Source organism: Quercus suber, unplaced genomic scaffold (assembly GCF_002906115.3).
Source record: "Quercus suber isolate HL8 unplaced genomic scaffold, Cork oak 2.0 scaffold_26, whole genome shotgun sequence".
Lineage (NCBI taxonomy): Eukaryota > Viridiplantae > Streptophyta > Magnoliopsida > Fagales > Fagaceae > Quercus > Quercus suber.
Window position 1 is genome coordinate 1,693,220 of NW_027069491.1, and position 18,282 is coordinate 1,711,501.

The 18,282-nt window shown below is 37.3% G+C and overlaps 2 protein-coding genes across 3 annotated transcripts; both read left to right on the forward strand.

The window, feature by feature from the left end:
* LOC111996489 (desiccation-related protein PCC13-62) lies at positions 1–2,450 on the forward strand. The gene is made up of 3 exons (XM_024028483.2): positions 1–368; positions 632–857; positions 1,941–2,450. The coding sequence occupies exons 1-3, from the start codon at positions 37–39 to the stop codon at positions 2,325–2,327; spliced, it is 945 nt and encodes a 314-aa protein (XP_023884251.1). The 5' UTR covers positions 1–36; the 3' UTR covers positions 2,328–2,450.
* A 6,797-nt stretch (positions 2,451–9,247) lies between these two features.
* LOC111996690 (rRNA-processing protein EFG1) lies at positions 9,248–17,450 on the forward strand. Of its 2 annotated transcripts, none has more exons than XM_065768442.1 (8): positions 9,248–9,636; positions 10,401–10,530; positions 10,645–10,772; positions 11,260–11,398; positions 12,562–12,676; positions 15,156–15,219; positions 15,328–15,609; positions 17,096–17,450. In XM_065768442.1, the coding sequence occupies exons 1-8, from the start codon at positions 9,484–9,486 to the stop codon at positions 17,099–17,101; spliced, it is 1,017 nt and encodes a 338-aa protein (XP_065624514.1). In that variant the 5' UTR covers positions 9,248–9,483; the 3' UTR covers positions 17,102–17,450. The 2 variants fall into 2 exon arrangements, with proteins under 2 accessions (XP_065624514.1, XP_065624506.1); XM_065768434.1 differs by having other exon boundaries at positions 9,249–9,636; positions 15,322–15,609.
* Positions 17,451–18,282: the final 832 nt, after the last annotated feature.

Sequence of the window (18,282 nt, forward strand, 5' to 3'; positions counted from 1 at the left end):
ACTACTAGCTAGCAAAAATAGCCAACAAAACAAACTATGGCACTAACTGCTACTAGCACAGCCACCATCACCACTTTACTTGTCTCCCTCCTCTTCCTTCCCAAATTTTATTCTTTTGAACTCATCATGGACTATGATTATTCATCAATCTCAAAATCAGACGTGGATCTTTTGGAATTTCCTCTGAACTTAGAGTTCTTGGAAGCTGAATTCTTTTTGCATGGCTCTTTGGGTTATGGCTTAGATAAATTTGCTCCAAATTTAACCAAGGGAGGTCCATCACCTATTGGTGCTAAAAGGGCAAAGCTGGACCCATTTACCCAGGATATTATCAAGCAATTTGCTTTCCAAGAAGTTGGACACTTAAGGTTTCTCTCTTGAAATCATTATTTAATTTCTTTCACTCTTTTTTGTGTGTGTTTAATGGCTAACGGGTTTCAATTAGTTTAATTGACAAAGATTTTTGCTCTTAAATAAGGGATTTGGATTTGAATCCCACGTTGATGTCTTGACATAATGACAAAGACCAATCATCATAATGTAGATACTATAGATTTTAAATACTATCATAGCTATAAAATTATAAATAAATAAATAAATCATGGTACTAATTACTAAGTTTTTGATGCAGGGCCATTCAAAAAACAGTTAAAGGATTTCCAAGACCATTATTGGATTTAAGTGTAGCATCATTTGCAAAAGTGGTTGATCGTGCATTTGGGCGACCTTTGGCCCCACCTTTTGATCCTTATGCCAGTGGACTAAACTTTCTCCTTGCATCTTACCTTATTCCTTATGTTGGACTTACTGGCTATGTTGGAGCAAATTCAAAACTACAAGCCCCTGCTTCCAAAAGGGTAACCAAGACTTAAACTTGATTATCGATCCCTAGTAATGTTCTATGAAAGACAGTAATAACAATATATTGCTTCTATGTGCATGTAAATACATTCACACACACTACCATTGTTTTTATAGAATAAACTATCATTTTTCTGCTACAAAATGATAAAGCTTAACAAGTAAATTTGTAATTTTTTAAAGGTCCACAATCAAGTTATATTGAGTATAATTCACATACAAAGTTTAGCTACAAAATTAGTTGTAGCCTTAGGCTACAAACTCACTTAATAAAATAAATATTACTGTAAATTTTGAAAATCTAACCGTTGAATTACATGTTCTTTACGTTCTTAATGCACATGTCAATTTTTGTGTCAATCGGTTATCATTTACTATATAATCTATAATCTTATATTTTATACATAATTTTAAATTACAAAAACTTACAATTTAAAAATTTATTAATGACATAGCTATTGATTTTTAATTTTCTTGAAATTTTGCAAACATGGAGGATATAAGAAGAAGATGCAATCCAATGGTAAATTTGTCAAAATTCATCTCCAATAAAAAGATATTGAGTGAGTTTGTAGCCTAAGGTTACAATTGATTTTGTAGCTAAACTTTGTCCATAATTCACCTAATAGTTTTTTATTGGATTAATATATTAAAAATCCTATTGTTGGATTATATGTTCTCCATATTTTTAACATGCCAAAGTTTGTATCAATCAATGTAATTTACTTTTTAATCCACAAACTTCTTTTTTCTACCAATTTTAAAGTAAAAAATTTAAATTTTAAACATTTTATAGATGACATAATTATTAATCTCTAGTCATCTTTATATTTTTCATGCATATAAGTTATAAGAAGACAATGTAATTTAAGTTATTTAATAGTGGATTTGTCAAAATTTACTCTTAATTTATATATTGAATGGTATAACATTGATAGAAGTTACGCTAGGTTTAAGTTAAACCCAACCATTTTTCGAGATGAGAGGTAAACTGCCTGGTTGAGTAGAGATAGGAGTCAAGTTCACATCATTAAACCATTATTTTAACAAGATGTGGATGTGGATGTGGATATGTTCAGCTTGTTGCAGGCCTTTTAGCCGTGGAATCAGGCCAAGATGCAATTATTCGAGCCTTATTATACGAGCGTGCAACAGTGAAAGTGCCACCATATGGAATAACTGTGGCAGAGTTTACAGATCGCTTTTCAGAACTAAGGAACAAGCTTGGGCATGCAGGTTTTAAAGACGAAGGCCTTGTGGTTCCCCCAGTTGAAGGTGCTGAGGGAAAGATCATCGGGAACGTACTTGCTGGAAATAGAAACTCCATTGCATTTGAAAGGTCCCCAGAAGAGGTATTAAGGATTGTGTATGGTGGAGGTAATGAGCATAAACCCGGTGGGTTCTATCCAAAAGGAGCTAAAGGTCGCATTGCCAGATCTCATTTACATTCTATGCCTACAGCTTGATTAAAATAAAACTAACTTTGGTGTGTGTGTGTGTGTGTTTTATTTTTATTTTTATTTTTTTTAATGGTTTATTTCATTGTTTAAATTATGTTCCCTCTGCATTGATAACAAATAAATCTTTTGTGAGTCTTTATGATTGACAAATTACTGTTTTTAGCTTTATCAACATTGTTCAAATGCTTAGACTTTGTGTAGAATCCAGCTAACTTTTTAGTAATCAACATTGAATAAGTGTCATAAGGTCAAATCCTATCATATCTTAATAAAATGAGGGGAAGAGGGGTGGGGGTTGGAGTTAAGTAGGTAAGATTTATTCAAAAACTAAGCTAACAATATATCATATATTCATGTCCTTATCCTTATCTGATTATCCAACTCTCAATAATTTGAAACCCTAATAAATTATAACCCGAGAGGGCCGAGACTAAGCGGTGAGCTTGAAATATGCCATATATATATATATAGGGCTATCTCAAGCTGCTGTATGAAGAGGACACTTGCAAGGAGGTAGCTCAATAAGAACCTCCACAGACTAACTACATTAATACGAAGTTCACGAAATCATAAAGTTTTAAAGTTAGACACATTTCCTTGATTTTTGGTCTCCTTATAAACTCTTAATCTAATCTACTCTTTTCTATTTTTATCTTCTCTCTCTATTTCAAGTTAATGCGATTAACATTTTTTTTGTTCATTCAGCTTACCCACCTCGGGAGATTGTATAGTACCGAGGGAGGACATGGTTATTACATGAATTTGGGGGTAATAGTGAAAAATTCTTATCTTTCAACATTAATATATGCATCTATCTAGAGTATGTATACTTTTTTAAATGGTTAAAAGTATTAGAAGGGGAAAAATGTAGAGGGATTTTTTTTTTTTTTGAAAAAAGCAAATCCCCCCCCCCCCCCCCCCACCAAACAACTCAGGTCAACACTAAACACCCCAAGAAACACCATTCATATTAAGAGCTTCATAAAATGACAAAATAAATACTTGCATCAAGGAAAATATATGAATTTATTAATATTAGACAATGAAGGTACAAACCACTAATAAATCTATATAACACGCTTGATTTGGGCTCTTTCTAATGAGAAATTTTGGGTTTGTATCACCATTACGTCCTCCATCAAATGTATAAAATCACAGCTTTTAAAAGCCATCTCCCTGACACTCCCACATTGCATGGGATATGGATTCAACCTCCCCTCCACATATCTCACATTTGGCATTAGCTTTAATCAGCTTCCTTGCCAAGTTGTGTGTTGTAGGGAGGATATGTAATGACCTCGCTCCAATTGTGTAGATATTGTCCGCTTTGGGGCTCATGTCCCTCACGGTTTTGTTCTCCTTCAAAATTTATAGTAATAGGGAAAAAACCTCTACACATTAAAGGAAGGTCACTCCTTATAAGCACATCCCCATATGCTTCCATTGGCGATGTAAGATTCCATGAATTGCAAGACTCCCTTTTGGGTCACTAGACTCACTACAGGATATATTTAATTGCAGGCCCTTCATAGAAGCACCTTTTAACTATTTCGGCACCTCGGACTGCCATATGTATTGCCCTCTATACATGCACTCTCTGTGTCTACAAAATACGAGCATTCCGCATAGGTTGGGTTGGACGATGCTCAAAATTAAGCTAGGTAGAATGAACAGAGAAAGCTCTTGCCTTGCTATGGGTCCAAACTTACTTGACGATTTGGTATGCTTGGATTTTCGAGTAAAATTCTGGATATCATCTCTGCTTCCTCTTCGTTGAACACTTCTCGGATAAGTGAAGATTCTACTAATTTATGTTTTAAGTCAAGTAGCTTTGCTACTCTTGCCTAGGCATCCAGACCCCATCTCAAGGAGAGGACTTCAGCATGGTACGTTCAAGGTGGGCACCCATTTATCACCATATATATGGACACTCTTTCCATTCCCTATCCTCCACACCAGCCCTATTGGCTATTGCAAATTTGGGCATGCACAACTTTATCCCATTTTAGTCAAAAAATCGGTCTTTCTTCCCTCCCCTCTGCCCCCACCAAAATTTTGCCTTCAACATATTTTATTCATAACTTCATATTATAATATTACATGGTTTTTGAACTAAATAAGCTTCTTAGAAAAAATAAGTAAATAAAGCTATCTAAAACTATGAGATTTATATACAACAACTATGTGTACGTTTGGTATTCCATAGTGTAGGGACTCAAATTGGATTGACCCTGAGTGACGGGTTTACAGCCCAATAAGCCCAAACAATAAATTTATAGAGAGTGGGGTGAAAGGTTTAGGTGCTGACCGTCGATCACCAAGTAGGAATGTTCTTACAACGAAGAAAAGTGCTAAGAGTTTTTCTTTCAAGGGGGGAGATGCTCCTCGGCCTGTGGCCGAGGAGACCTTATTGTTCTCCCCCTCTCTCTTTGTTCTACTAACTTCTCTTTTATAGTTTTCATCCTCCTATCCCCTCTCTCCATCTGTTGATCATCTATTTGCCTTCTTATCTGGCCATCCGTCCCATCAGAGGCCTTATCGGTACTCAAGTGGTTCACTCTGATCAACGTTGTCCTGCCAAGGGGTTACCTCCCCATTAATGCGGCCAGGAGGGTTAGTTGAGTGTATTAAATGCGAGAGTGACAGCTTACTTTGGGGTTAGCCACTCCCTAAAGTCACCTTTGTCAGGCCGAGGACGTGGTATCCTCGGCGTGGATCCTAGGAAAATAGGCTCTCCCCCTCTCTCTCAGAAATAGCTTGTGCTCCTCGGCATGGGCCTTGGGCTTGCTATATGATGGGCCGAGGCTATCAGGCCTACGGGCCCCACACATAGTTTTTGATAATTTATTTGCTAAATATTAGACAAAAAATATAATAGCTTTTATGCTAAATGTATGACAAAAATATTAAAGTTTGCTTCTTTTTTCTTTTTTTCTTTTTTAAATAGTTAATTTTGTTAATTAAAATAAAAAACTGCAACAAAAAGTAAAAAAACAAATTTTCTATTGCCAATAATAGTATGTATCAACAATACTATGGGGGTACAACTATTCTTACACTCAATCTTACAACTTGTTAATTCGTTTGATTAATTATGAATGGTTAAGTAAAGGTGGTGGGTCACACAAGTTAGTATTATTAACCAAATGTTTAAATTTCAAGATTTTATAGTATAAAATTTTACATAAAAAAAAGTTTATTGATTGAATAGTAAATAACATCCAATTTGAATGAAATTTGACATGCATATTATGAACATAATAAACATGCAACTTAATAGTTAGATTTTCAAAATTCACATCCAATTAAAAAAAATATGAGGAGTTTGAAGGGTACACTATTCTGATTTATTGAAGAAAAAAGTTAACGGATGCCTTAAGGCATTGGTTTATGAAATATTTTTAGAAACTTTTTATTAAAAAAACAATTAATAATTTTTATGGTTTTTTATATTCTTATAAAAGTGGTGTCAAAATTTTCCTAAAATTGTTTATTAACAATTACTCTAAGGAAACCCGTTAAGATGACTGTTTATTGAATGAATGGTTTTAGGACCACAAACTATTCCACAACACTAGAAGAATCAAGAGAGACATTACTAAAGGGAGGGAGCTCAATACGCACCCGAGACTTCGTTGGAAACACATAGAGGGAGATAACATTCTAGTTAGGCCTCAAACTCCATCACTTGGGTTGTTAGGTTGGACCATTGAAGTAAATTCTTCACCCACCTTAAACAAATAAATTGGGGGCCCGACTTCATAGTTCATCAAGCATTTTGGGCCGGGCCGCCACATTAATTAGTTCATGTGAAAGTAACAAACAACTAGTTGTTTGTTACTTTCACGTGATCTAATTACAATTTGACACATAGGATAATTGTGGTATTTTATGTGTTACTAAAAGTATTCTTGATTGTGGTACCATAAATTTTTTAGGGATAATTACACTTTACCCACCTGTGGTTTGCCTCTAATTCTATGTGCCTACCCGTGGTTTTAATTTTGACACTTTACCCACCCAAGGTTCAGTCCGTTATTGCTCCGTAACCCACCTCCTTGTCTGCCGTTACTCTAACACGTAAACTCATAAAAGAAGAACCTAAAACAGAACAAACACTGAAAAATGAAGAACACATCAAATTACTGAAGAACGAAGAACATAGTACTCAAATATTTTCTTTTCCAACATTTCTCATACACACAAATTCAACTAAATACAAAAAATTTCATCCCAATTATCTCCTAATCTAGTAAATCAAAACCCAACCAAATCAATAACAAAACATCTAAATCAACTAAATACAAAAGCAATCAATAAGCGTGCAATGTACAGAAAACAATTCAAACTATTCATTTTTTTTTTCATTTAGGTCCTCACGCTCATTTTTTCTCTGCATTAAGCTTTTCTACTGGGTTCTTTCATTTTCTACTGGGTTCTCTCCGATGGGTTTCATTTTCTACAACATTCTCACGCTCATTTTTTCAGTTTTTTTCATCTGGGTTCTCATGCTCATTTTTTCTCTGCATTAAGCTTTTCTACTGGGTTCTTTCATTTTCTACTAGGTTCTCTTCGATGGGTTTCATTTTCTACAACATTCTCACGCTCATTTTTTTCATTTTTTTTCATCTGGGTTCTCATGCTCATTTTTTTCTCTGCATTAAGCTTTTCTACTAGGTTCTTTCATTTTCTACTGGGTTCTCTCCGATGGGTTTCATTTTCTACAACATTCTCTCTCTCATCTCATGGGTTTCATCTGATTTCCTTCGTTCTCGCATTCGTCTCGGTCTCAGCCTCCGTCTTGGCGGTTTGGAGCAGATCCAAGATGAGGGACGGCGGTGGTTTAGAGAGAATGGAGCTCGATCTCGGCCTCCGTCCCAATCTCGGCCAAAATGGAGCTCGATCTCGGCCTCTGCCAAGTCCATTGATGATTGCGAAATCCCTCTTCCTCTTTTTTTTTTTTTAAATCAATGATGGTGGTAGTGGGTTTGTTGACTGATCGGTGGGTTTGGTGACTGGTTCGATGGGTTTGGTGACTGATCGCTGGGAGTCACCGCTGGGGTGGATCTTTTGTTTGGTCAGCGGGGTGGTGGTGGTTTGATTGTGTTGGTTAGTGGTGGTGGGATCTGGGTTTGATTGTGTTTTATGGGTTTGTTGTGATTGGTTTCTTGATCTGGGTTTGATCTGGGCATGATTAGTTATACATTTTTCATTTTTGCCTTAATGTTGTTGTTGTGTTTTGTCTCAAGGAATGCTGTGAACCTTTGCATAAAAGAATAATACAAAGAATGCTAGAAAAGTTGCCAAGTTCTGAATTCTTGGAATCTTCTTGCAAATTTATGCTCCAAACTTATGTTTGAAAACCAATTTTCCTTGCTATTGTTAATGGCTCTTGAAAACAATTCAAAGATGAAATCATTGCATTATTTACCAAACATCAGAATACAAAATTTAATAAGAATACAAAATCTGTTGGGTCAAGCACCAAATTTTTGGAGTAGCTCACTCAGTAATGGTTTACATACTTTCTCCTACTGCTTTGACAGCAAAACCCAGTAATACAAAATCTGCCAATATACATTAATTAAACAACAAGAAGTGTTTGTCCAAATGAAAACCCAGATGATTTTTGGTCTAATAAATAAGGTGGTGGGTAGCATTGTAGCATCTAAGCTCTTAAGTGGGTGAGCAAACGTGGATGAGAGTGTTTTGCTGGAGAAGAGTGTTTGATCCATTTTGTGTTTTGATTTTGCAAGAAAACGCGTTAAAGTAACGGTAGACAAGGAGATGGGTTACGGAGTAATAACGGACTGAACCTTAGGTGGGTAAAGTGTCAAAATTAAAATCACGAATAGGCAAATATAATTAGAGACAAATCACACGTGGATAAAGCGTAATTATCCCAATTTTTTAAAGTCTTAATCCGGATGTCTGGGCCAAGTGGCAAATAAGGTGAATTTTGAAGTGCCTTTTAGCCGATATGGCAAAACAAAAGCCACACAATGTCAAGTGAGGTCAAATGGTTGTAGTAACTACCACTAGTAAACAAACAAAGAAATCATTCGCATGATTAGAAAAGCAAGAAAGAAAAAATGTCACAAACGCCGAGAAAGTGAGTGAGCCATCACTGTCATTAATTCATTAAAACTCACGAAACCCCACCAGTGTCGGAATTATATATATACCAGTAAAGAGAGAAATCGCTTATAGTATATTTTTATCATTAGGGCGAACACAAATAGAATCGCGGCTTATCTAAGCGATATTAGCGAACAACCACCATGGCCCACGGTGGCTATGGCAAGCGCAGGGTCAAGCCCGCCGCTCGCCGATCGAAGAGCTTGGGCGTAGAGAAGAAGCCCAAGCCCAAGCCTAAGGCCAAGCCCGTCACGCTCAAGAACCAGATTCGATCCATCGAGCGCATGCTCAGGAAGGTACTTTTTGTTTTGTTTATGAACTGAACTTTCTTTTCGTTATTAGGGTTAGGTTTTTGTGTGCCTATGTGTGTTTCAGTAAAGTTAAGTTGCTGTTTGGTTGCTGAGAAAAACAAAAACCAGAAAGGTTGGAAAATGGAAGGAGAGTTCTTAGAATTGAATATTGGCATTTTTATCGTATGTGGCCTAAACAATTAGGTTGTTTGGGTCAAATTACCACATGGGTTGTTGTATGTGGAGAATCAAATGCTGGAATTATTGTTTGCTTTTGATTTTTATAATGGTTTTCTGGCTGCCAAGGGTCTTGTAGCTCAACTGGCACCTCCTGGTGTTTTGAATTCAAATCCCTCCACCCCCATCATCTTAATCCGGATGTCTGGGCCAAGTGGCAAATAAGGTGAATTTTGAAGTGCCTTTTAGCCGATATGGCAAAACAAAAGCCACACAATGTCAAGTGAGGTCAAATGGTTGTAGTAACTACCACTAGTAAACAAACAAAGAAATCATTCGCATGATTAGAAAAGCAAGAAAGAAAAAATGTCACAAACGCCGAGAAAGTGAGTGAGCCATCACTGTCATTAATTCATTAAAACTCACGAAACCCCACCAGTGTCGGAATTATATATATACCAGTAAAGAGAGAAATCGCTTATAGTATATTTTTATCATTAGGGCGAACACAAATAGAATCGCGGCTTATCTATAAGCGATATTAGCGAACAACCACCATGGCCCACGGTGGCTATGGCAAGCGCAGGGTCAAGCCCGCCGCTCGCCGATCGAAGAGCTTGGGCGTAGAGAAGAAGCCCAAGCCCAAGCCTAAGGCCAAGCCCGTCACGCTCAAGAACCAGATTCGATCCATCGAGCGCATGCTCAGGAAGGTACTTTTTGTTTTGTTTATGAACTGAACTTTCTTTTCGTTATTAGGGTTAGGTTTTTGTGTGCCTATGTGTGTTTCAGTAAAGTTAAGTTGCTGTTTGGTTGCTGAGAAAAACAAAAACCAGAAAGGTTGGAAAATGGAAGGAGAGTTCTTAGAATTGAATATTGGCATTTTTATCGTATGTGGCCTAAACAATTAGGTTGTTTGGGTCAAATTACCACATGGGTTGTTGTATGTGGAGAATCAAATGCTGGAATTATTGTTTGCTTTTGATTTTTATAATGGTTTTCTGGCTGCCAAGGGTCTTGTAGCTCAACTGGCACCTCCTGGTGTTTTGAATTCAAATCCCTCCACCCCCATCTATTGAATTATCAACAACAAAAAAATGGCTTTCTAGGTTGCATTGCTGACAATATGAAATTGAAAATTACTAGCTGAGCTAGTTGCAATTTAAAGATTAATGCTTCATTCCCTTACTTTTAGTATACCTTCTATTAGTATGGTTGACATTTGCTACCGTAGAGTTGATTCCATGTAACGAGTGCTAGTGCTATTTTTTCCCCATTTGGTGAATTAATGTGTGTCATTTTTCACAAAGTTGTTGTGTGCACCCTAGTGCCAATGAGTTTTGGCTCAAATGGGATTTCCTCCTCCCATAGGAGTGGGTGGAGGGTGAGTTCGTGGGTTCAAAACCCACTGGGTACGTGCATAACTTGCCAATAAAAGAAGTTTAATGCATCCTAACTAGTATTTTACTTTTTCAAGGATTTACCACCTGATGTTCGGGAGGCTCAAGAGAAGAAGCTAGAAGGACTCAAGAAACAGCAGGAGATCCATTCTCGTCTTGCTATTGAACGCCAAATATTCTTGCGAGATAGGAAGATAAAATTTTTTGGTATGTTTCCTTGAAGTTTGTTCATGGTTGACTTTCTTGCATAGTGTGAAACTTAATTGCATTGAGATTGAACATTTTACTTAACTCATGCAAGTGAATATGTGCCCTTTTCAGAGAGAAGAAAGGTAGAAAGAAGAATAAGACGTCTAGAGAAATCCCAACGTACTTCATCTGGTCAGGCACAAGATGCAGAGATTGCTGACCAACTTTCTAAATTGAAAGAAGATCTTGAATATGTCAGGGTGAGATAAATATTGAATGCTCTGATATGTTGCTTCAAGAATTCAGCAATATGGCATTTGTAGATATATTTTGAGCTTTGCTAGATAATGTTTGCTGCCATGAGAATTTATGAGCTTTTTCATGCCTTTTAACCTTACCAAAGAAATATTTTGAACATAATACTGTGGCGATTCACTTATGACAATGCTAAACTGTTTGTTCGAACTTATGTCCTATATGGAAAGAGCTATAAAGTTTGCTGCCATGAGAATTTATGAGCTTTTTCATGCCTTTTAACCTTACCAAAAAATATTTTGAACATAATACTGTGGCGATTCACTTACGACAATGCTAAACTGTTTGTTCAAACTTATGTCCTATATGGAAAGAGCTATAAAGTTAGCTTTGCTTTGATCACAGACTTGTGGCCCGTTTTTTGTGAATAACATGCTTACCATTAAAGATAAGCCATCGGGGACTAAAAGATCATGTTTAATTGAATTGCAGTTTTTCCCCAAGACTGAGAAATATGTGTCCTTATTTACTGGAGGTGATGGCTCAGACATAGTTGATTCGAGAAATAAATTGCGCAAGCAAATCAAAGCCAACTTAGTAGCTGCTGCAGCTAGTGGGAAGGATTTGGAAGGTATTTACTTTGCTCTAGTTTCATTAGCACTTTGCCACATTTTGTTTGGAGATTGACTTATTTTGCTTAATTACTGGGCCTAGCTGGGTTGTTAAGCATTGACATAAATTCAAATTGTGGAACATGCATATCTTGCTTGTTTCTGCTTGTGTTCACATGTTGGGTCTAGCACCAACCCACCTTCTGACCCGATCAGATTGGGTTTCAAAAATTTCAATTGATGCTGCTCTGAAAATGATTGGCTGTACAAATGTGATTCCATTTCAAGTTGTCAGTCAGAATTGGTCAGTTCTGTCAGGTGAGAGAGGCATGGTAAGGCCTAGGTCTGGCTTCTCATGACCATGATCTGGCCTCACATGATGGTGGTAGTGGACAGTAAGGCCTAGATCTTGCGAGACATGTTAGATTGGTTGTATTTGGAAATATAACTCCTCTACGCCTGATATTTGACCAAAACTGATTGGGTTTCACAGCACAGAATCCAATGCTAACTGTAGCAGTGTCCTAAATCATCTGAAATGAGTCAGATGGGTTTTGTTACTCGGTTTTTTGAGGGGTTATATTGCCTATGGAAAGAGTTTTCATAAAACTTAAGCTGAAACATTCTAATATTCATTCTCTGTGGAGCATCAAAGCAAAATGTAAATATGTGACATTACAATAATTTATTGCAGGTTTGATATTTGTACACATGTTAAATGAAACTTACTTGATGGTTCAACTTGATTTCTTTTCCAAATTTTCAGATAACAAAATATTTTAAAAGGCTTCTATGTTTGCTCCTGACAGATATTTGAAGCTTCATGATCTTGCTTGCAAAGCTAATTGTATATATAAAAAAAATAGATATAATAAAATAACATGTAGAATTCTTTAGAAACTTCAAAAAAATTATAAATGCCTAAAATCATTGAGATCTAATTAAATGTTAATAATTGGGCTGGATTTTGTATAGACAAGTGTAGCCATCAAACTTGTAATCATTAAACTCAAGTATGTGTACAACCTTGGTGGCCAGCGATGATGTCCAGCTGTGTAAGATTGATATTGTGATTTTTACCTTTTGATTATTTGCTCTAGCTCAGCTTTGATTTGGTCATAAGTACTCCTTGGGTCTTGTTATGCTCACAAGAATGATGCCTTACTCAAACTTCTCTCAACAGAGACAGGGAGTGAGGATGATGGGCTTTTGGATCTAAGTGAAGATGATTTCTTCCTTAGTGGTAGTTCAAGTGATGAAGCAGATGCAGATGATGAATGGACTGACAAGAGTACAAGGTATTTATCATTATCTTTGAGTAGGAATTCAAGTCTTTAGAACTTCTTTTCTAATTTTGAGAGCAAGATGATTGATAACGTTAATTGGCTGTAAAGCTGGTCTCAATGCTGATTTAGTTGAAGCCTTCCATTCAATCTCTTCGCTGGTGCCTTAGCTGCTGTAATTATTATCCTTATTTTTTTTGATAAGTCAATTTTTTTTTTTTTTTTGATAAGTAAAAAGATGTATATTCAAAGAGCTACCTCATGAAAAAAAAAAAGTAGAGCAAGGAGTACAGAGAAGGAAACAAACAACAAGAAAAGACAACAAAACAAACATAAGCCAACAAAAGAACTAAGTACAGAGTAGAGAATTAAGGAACAAAGGGAGAGAGTCACTAGAGGTGATTCCCCAAGCCCTAGTCCAATCAAAAAGAGAACCACTAAAGAAAGCGAGCAACTGATTATCGGATTTGTTCGTATCCTCAAAGGTTCGCCAATTCCGCTCCCTCCAGATACACCACATAAGGCACAAAGGAGCTAAATTCCAAATGCTAGAAGAGTGCTTTCCAAACCAATTCCACCAACCAAAAAGCATATCTGCAACCGATCTTGACAGAACCCAAGAGATCCCAAAAGTTCTAAAAACCAAGCTCCACAGCTGAAAAGCTTTTTCACAATGGAGAAGCAAATGGTTCACCGTCTCCCCGTTACTACAACACATAATGCACCGGTCAACAAAAACAACTCCTCTACGCCTCAGAATGTCCCTTGTAAGAATCTTCTCCAAAGTTGCAGTCCAAACAAAGAAAGAGACGCGCGGAGGAGCCTTAACCTTCCAAATACCTTTCCAAGGAAAGATAATAGGCAAAGGACAACGAAGTTTGTTATAGAAAGAGCGGATGTCAAAATCCCCCTTCTTTGTCAACTTCCACCTCATACGGTCTCCGAGCTCAGATCGAGGTAAATTAAAACCCAAGGTACGAAGGAATTCATCCACCTCACCCATCTCCCAATCATTTGGATCCCTTAATAAGCGAACATTCCAGCTTCTCTGAGCCTCCATCCCCAACCTTTCGAGAGACAAGGCCACCGATGCCTCTTTATTAGAAGCAATCCCATACACTAATGGGAAGGATCGATGGAGTGGTAAGTCCCCACACCACCTATCTGTCCAAAACTTCACTCTATACCTCACCCCTACCTCAAACTGAATGCATTTACTAAACACCTCCCAACCTTTTCGAATACTTCTCCATAAACCACACCCATAGGCACCCCTACCCAGCTTAGAAGACCAACCCCCCCACTCTTCCCCGAACTTCGAAACTACAACCTTCCTCCAAAGACGAGTCTCCTCAACCCCAAACCACCATAACCATTTTCCTAGTAAGGCTTTATTGAAAGTGGTTATTTTCCTTACACCCAGACCACCGTTCGCCTTAGGAGCACACACCTTATCCCACCCCACCAAGTGAGCCTTCGAATCCCCCCACAAGAAGTCCCTTTGCATCTTCTCAATCTTATTCGCCACATGCGATGGGATGGTAAAAAGAGACAAATAATAAGTAGGAAGGCTAGCTAGTGTACTCTTAAGTAACGTCAGTCTTCCACCTTTCGACAAATACAGCTTCTTCCACCCAGCCAGCTTCCGCTTAATTTTCTCCAAAATAGAATTCCAAATAGAGGGAGACTTATGAGGAGCCCCTAACGGCGTACCTAGATAGGTCATAGGCAAAGTCCCAATCCTACAACCCAGAATCTCTGCCAAGGCATGCATATTATTAACCTCTCCTATTGGAACCATCTCGCTTTTCAGGACATTAACCTTCAAACTTGTCACAGCCTGAAAACAAAGGAGAAGTATCCGAACGTGAAGGATCTGCTCCACTTCCACATCACAAAAAAGAATAGTGTCATCCGCAAACAGAAGATGAGAGACACATTCCCCTTCACCCCGTCTATCATCTGCCTTAAAATCCCTGATCAAACCAGCACCTTCAACTCTTTTCAACATTCTGCTTAAAACCTCCATAATAACCAGAAACAAAATAGGAGACAGCGGGTCCCCTTGTCTCAGACCCCTCGTGCTCCTAAAAAAGTCAGCTGGAGTCCCATTAACCAAAATAGAGAATTGAACAGTTGAAATACAAGTCCGGATCCATCTACACCACTTCTCCCCAAAGCCCATTCTCTTCAAGAGATCTAGTAAAGCCTCCCAATTCACGTGATCATAAGCTTTCTCGATATCAAGCTTACAAATAACCCCCGGAGTCTTACTCTTAACTCGGCTATCAACACACTCATTAGCAATAAGAACTGAGTCAAGAATTTGTCTACCTCCCACAAAACTATTCTGGGACTCAGAGATCAGTTGGTCTAAAACCATCTTCAAACGATTTGCCAAAACCTTAGACAAGATCTTGTACATCGTAATACCTGTAATAAAATGTTTTTGCATTAATGGTGCTTTTAAAACTTTTGTCATTGATTTTTGCAGGGAACAGGCTTCTAGTGCTTCAGGCAAAGCGGCATCTGGCATGTCCAGTGATGAAAGGAATCAGGTTTGTTGTCTAACTCTAATTTGAATGTTGCACTGTTAGAAGGAAGAAATTAACTCTTTTGATGTACTCTTTTCTTTTCTTCACTTCAATATTTTTATATAGAGACAGATTTCTGCCAGAGCTTTAATGCCTCCACCCCGGCCATCCGCCAATAGCGTATCAACTTCAGGTCGCTCTCAATCAAGATTCGGGCCTTCATCAAGCAAAAATAAATTGATACAGCGGGCTGAAATGTCAACATCCAGCAACACATCAAATAGCCGAAGTGGTTCTTCCTATAAATCAAGGAGCTTCTCAAACTCAAAGACTGGTCACAGTAGCAACCTAAGTTCCAACTCTGATGCTCATAAACCCCGAAGAAAGAGAAGGCCAAAGAAGAAGAAGCAGCAGGTGTTTTACTTGTGACTATATAATTGTAATATGTCCTTGCTATATATCCACTTTTGGTATTGCACTACTGACATTTGCCTTATGGTAGACAACTAACCTAGCCTAACCTTTGCACATTATTATTTATACCTCTTAACTCTCTTAGATGGTTTCTGTTAATATCATCAAATAGGGTAGTATAAAACTTTTCTATTCTTTGAAATTTCTAATGACTACTACTAACCTAGGCTAACCTTCATACATGTTTTCACTTACCTCTGAACTATCTAAGATGGTTTCTGTATGTAACTTTGCTATTCTTTAAATTTAAGATGCTTGGTCAAAGGCTACCAAATTTTTGCTGTCCTCTCTTGGCTTTTTATTTCTTAACCTTTCTAGCTTTAGCCAGACAGCCCTCATATATAAAAACCAGAATGAGTTACTACACCTTATTTGCCATATCAGGACATATTTGGTCTTCTCCACCTCTATCAAGTTCATTTAACTTTACATGACTGATTTGAAATTCACATATCATATAGTATTTAAGTTTTTCCATCTCGTACAGGGATTCTCTATGAATATGCCACTGGTGGCATCAAGATTTTAACACTTTGAGCACACTGGTCAGGTCCCCCAACACCCCCACCCCCCCCCCCCCCGGGGGGGGGGGGGTGGCGGAATTTTCATCAAGTTTCTCCTTTTGAGGCGAGGCTGGAGTACTAGTTGACAAGGATAGTGAACTGGCTAGGATGTTTTGGCTATGTGCAAAAAAAAAATTCTAAGTGGGTTCTCATGATTAGCTTACAGGTTTCTAGATACAGTGTGTGTTTGGTATAGCTTATTTTTATTGGTGATTTTGTATAAAAATAAGTTGTGTAATAGTGCAATTCCACCTAGAAAAAAAAATGAGGCTTTTTGCGTTGTAAGGGAAATCTAATGGGCTAACGTGTAGTGATATTATTTGTGTAGCCAAGTTCATATAGCTGGGATAAGGCTTCTTTGAATTATATTTTGTCATAAATCAATGGATGAGCATGGGTGATGATATATGGTGTTTGTAATCAGTGTTCTAGAAAGTGTCCCTGGTGCTCTAAGTTTTCGTTTATCATTAAATATACAATTCTCTGTTCTTTCTGTGTCCTTGTTGCAGGTTCTGTAGGGGATTTATTCTCTTGATGTGCTTAAGTCTAAATCTTGCATATGACATGCTCTGTTTTTATAGCAGGGGATGGCATGTATTATTTGTTTCATTATGAAATTTCTTCAATAGTCAGTGTCTACATGTACCCACAAATGCCATGGGGTAGCCTAAATTCGAACTGTGTAATTGTTTTAGATTTGCTTATTTACATGAAACCAGTTTGTTGTTAATCTTACTTTTCCAGTTATTTCTATATTGAGCCTTGGATCAGCAATATAACAGGATCCATGGTTTGAAATTTTAGTTTACATATATATTTTTTTCTTACTTGAATATATAATTACTTCTCTTCTTTTGTTGCAGGCATAAATTGGATGGATTTGCTGCTGATGTGGTGTTGCTATAATCAATTGAACCAGTTTGTGAGATGTTTATGCAAAACATAAAGCTTAATTGTTTAATTACCAATTGTTTCTTATCTTCTTTCGTAGATTGGTTAGGAATCTGTCCTCACCGTTCTCTATAATGATTAGGTCGACCATTCTTACTTGAAGCTAGGTTTTTGAGTATTTATTTCCAAAGTAACTGTAGTTGAAGTCAAAATGAGTCCCCTAGGGGATACCTGGTAAATTGCGAAGTGATGGTGTTGTGTTAGTATGGAATTCTTGGGTGCTCATTATACTCATATGTATCAGAAAGTTGCTCTGATTTTGGGAAAGCCATAATGATTTTTTTTTTTTTGGGTCATTCCCTTTTTATGGAAATTCTTGTTCTTTATCTTTAAACTATGTTCTTTTCTCTTTTGGGTTTATTGGCATGTGATCTGGAGGAATGAAGACGTGTACAGAGGTGAATACATATTCTGACCCTAGCTGAATTAATTGTGAAAATACTATCAAGACTGACTTGCATTTCGTTTTATTTTTATTTTTATTTTTAATGCAAATGAGATCAGGCTTTTCTATTATTTAATCATGTTTATGGCTTACGTCTAGAATAACTTTTGTCATTATGTACGCTCAGAATTTTCTTCCATCCGTGTTTTCAACAAATTGAGCATTCGGGCCAGTTTATGAGTTGCCTCATTTCACTTTCTGTCGACATAGGATGCACTCCATTTTCAGAACACTCCGGTTGTCTTTCCTACTCTGACCCATCTCAGAATCGTTTAACCCGTTTGACATAAGAGCTCTTGCTAACTTAGTCACCCTCCATAATCATGTTGATTGCAAAACCAATTATCGGCCCTTTCGAGTATCTCCATTGTGGCATTTTCATGGTTCACCCTTGTACATCCGGTAAGGGAAGTGCCCAAGCAACCTCGTGTTGACTTCTGTCTGTGTCCTAGTTGCACCATGGTGGCTTGCCTAAACTCCTGCAAATATTTCACAACACTAGCCATCAACGATTTTGGTTCTTTCCTTTCACCTCCATCTTGGCTATACTCCAAAATGAAAAAAAATTTGTTGTCGGCTAAATTGCCTAGAAGTTTTTTATTTCCAAAATCTGCAAAATCCAAAGTGACAACTACTTTTGTTGTTAACCGAAGT

Coding starts and splice junctions, on each gene's coding strand:
- LOC111996690 (XM_065768434.1), top strand. CDS start 9,484: ATGGCCCACGGTGGCTATGGCAAGCGCAGGGTCAAGCCCGCCGCTCGC. Junction 9,637..10,400: donor TCGAGCGCATGCTCAGGAAG/GTACTTTTTGTT, acceptor TACTTTTTCAAG/GATTTACCACCTGATGTTCG. Junction 11,399..12,561: donor TAGTGGGAAGGATTTGGAAG/GTATTTACTTTG, acceptor TTCTCTCAACAG/AGACAGGGAGTGAGGATGAT.
- LOC111996489 (XM_024028483.2), top strand. CDS start 37: ATGGCACTAACTGCTACTAGCACAGCCACCATCACCACTTTACTTGTC. Junction 369..631: donor CAAGAAGTTGGACACTTAAG/GTTTCTCTCTTG, acceptor TTTTTGATGCAG/GGCCATTCAAAAAACAGTTA. Junction 858..1,940: donor AAGCCCCTGCTTCCAAAAGG/GTAACCAAGACT, acceptor GGATATGTTCAG/CTTGTTGCAGGCCTTTTAGC.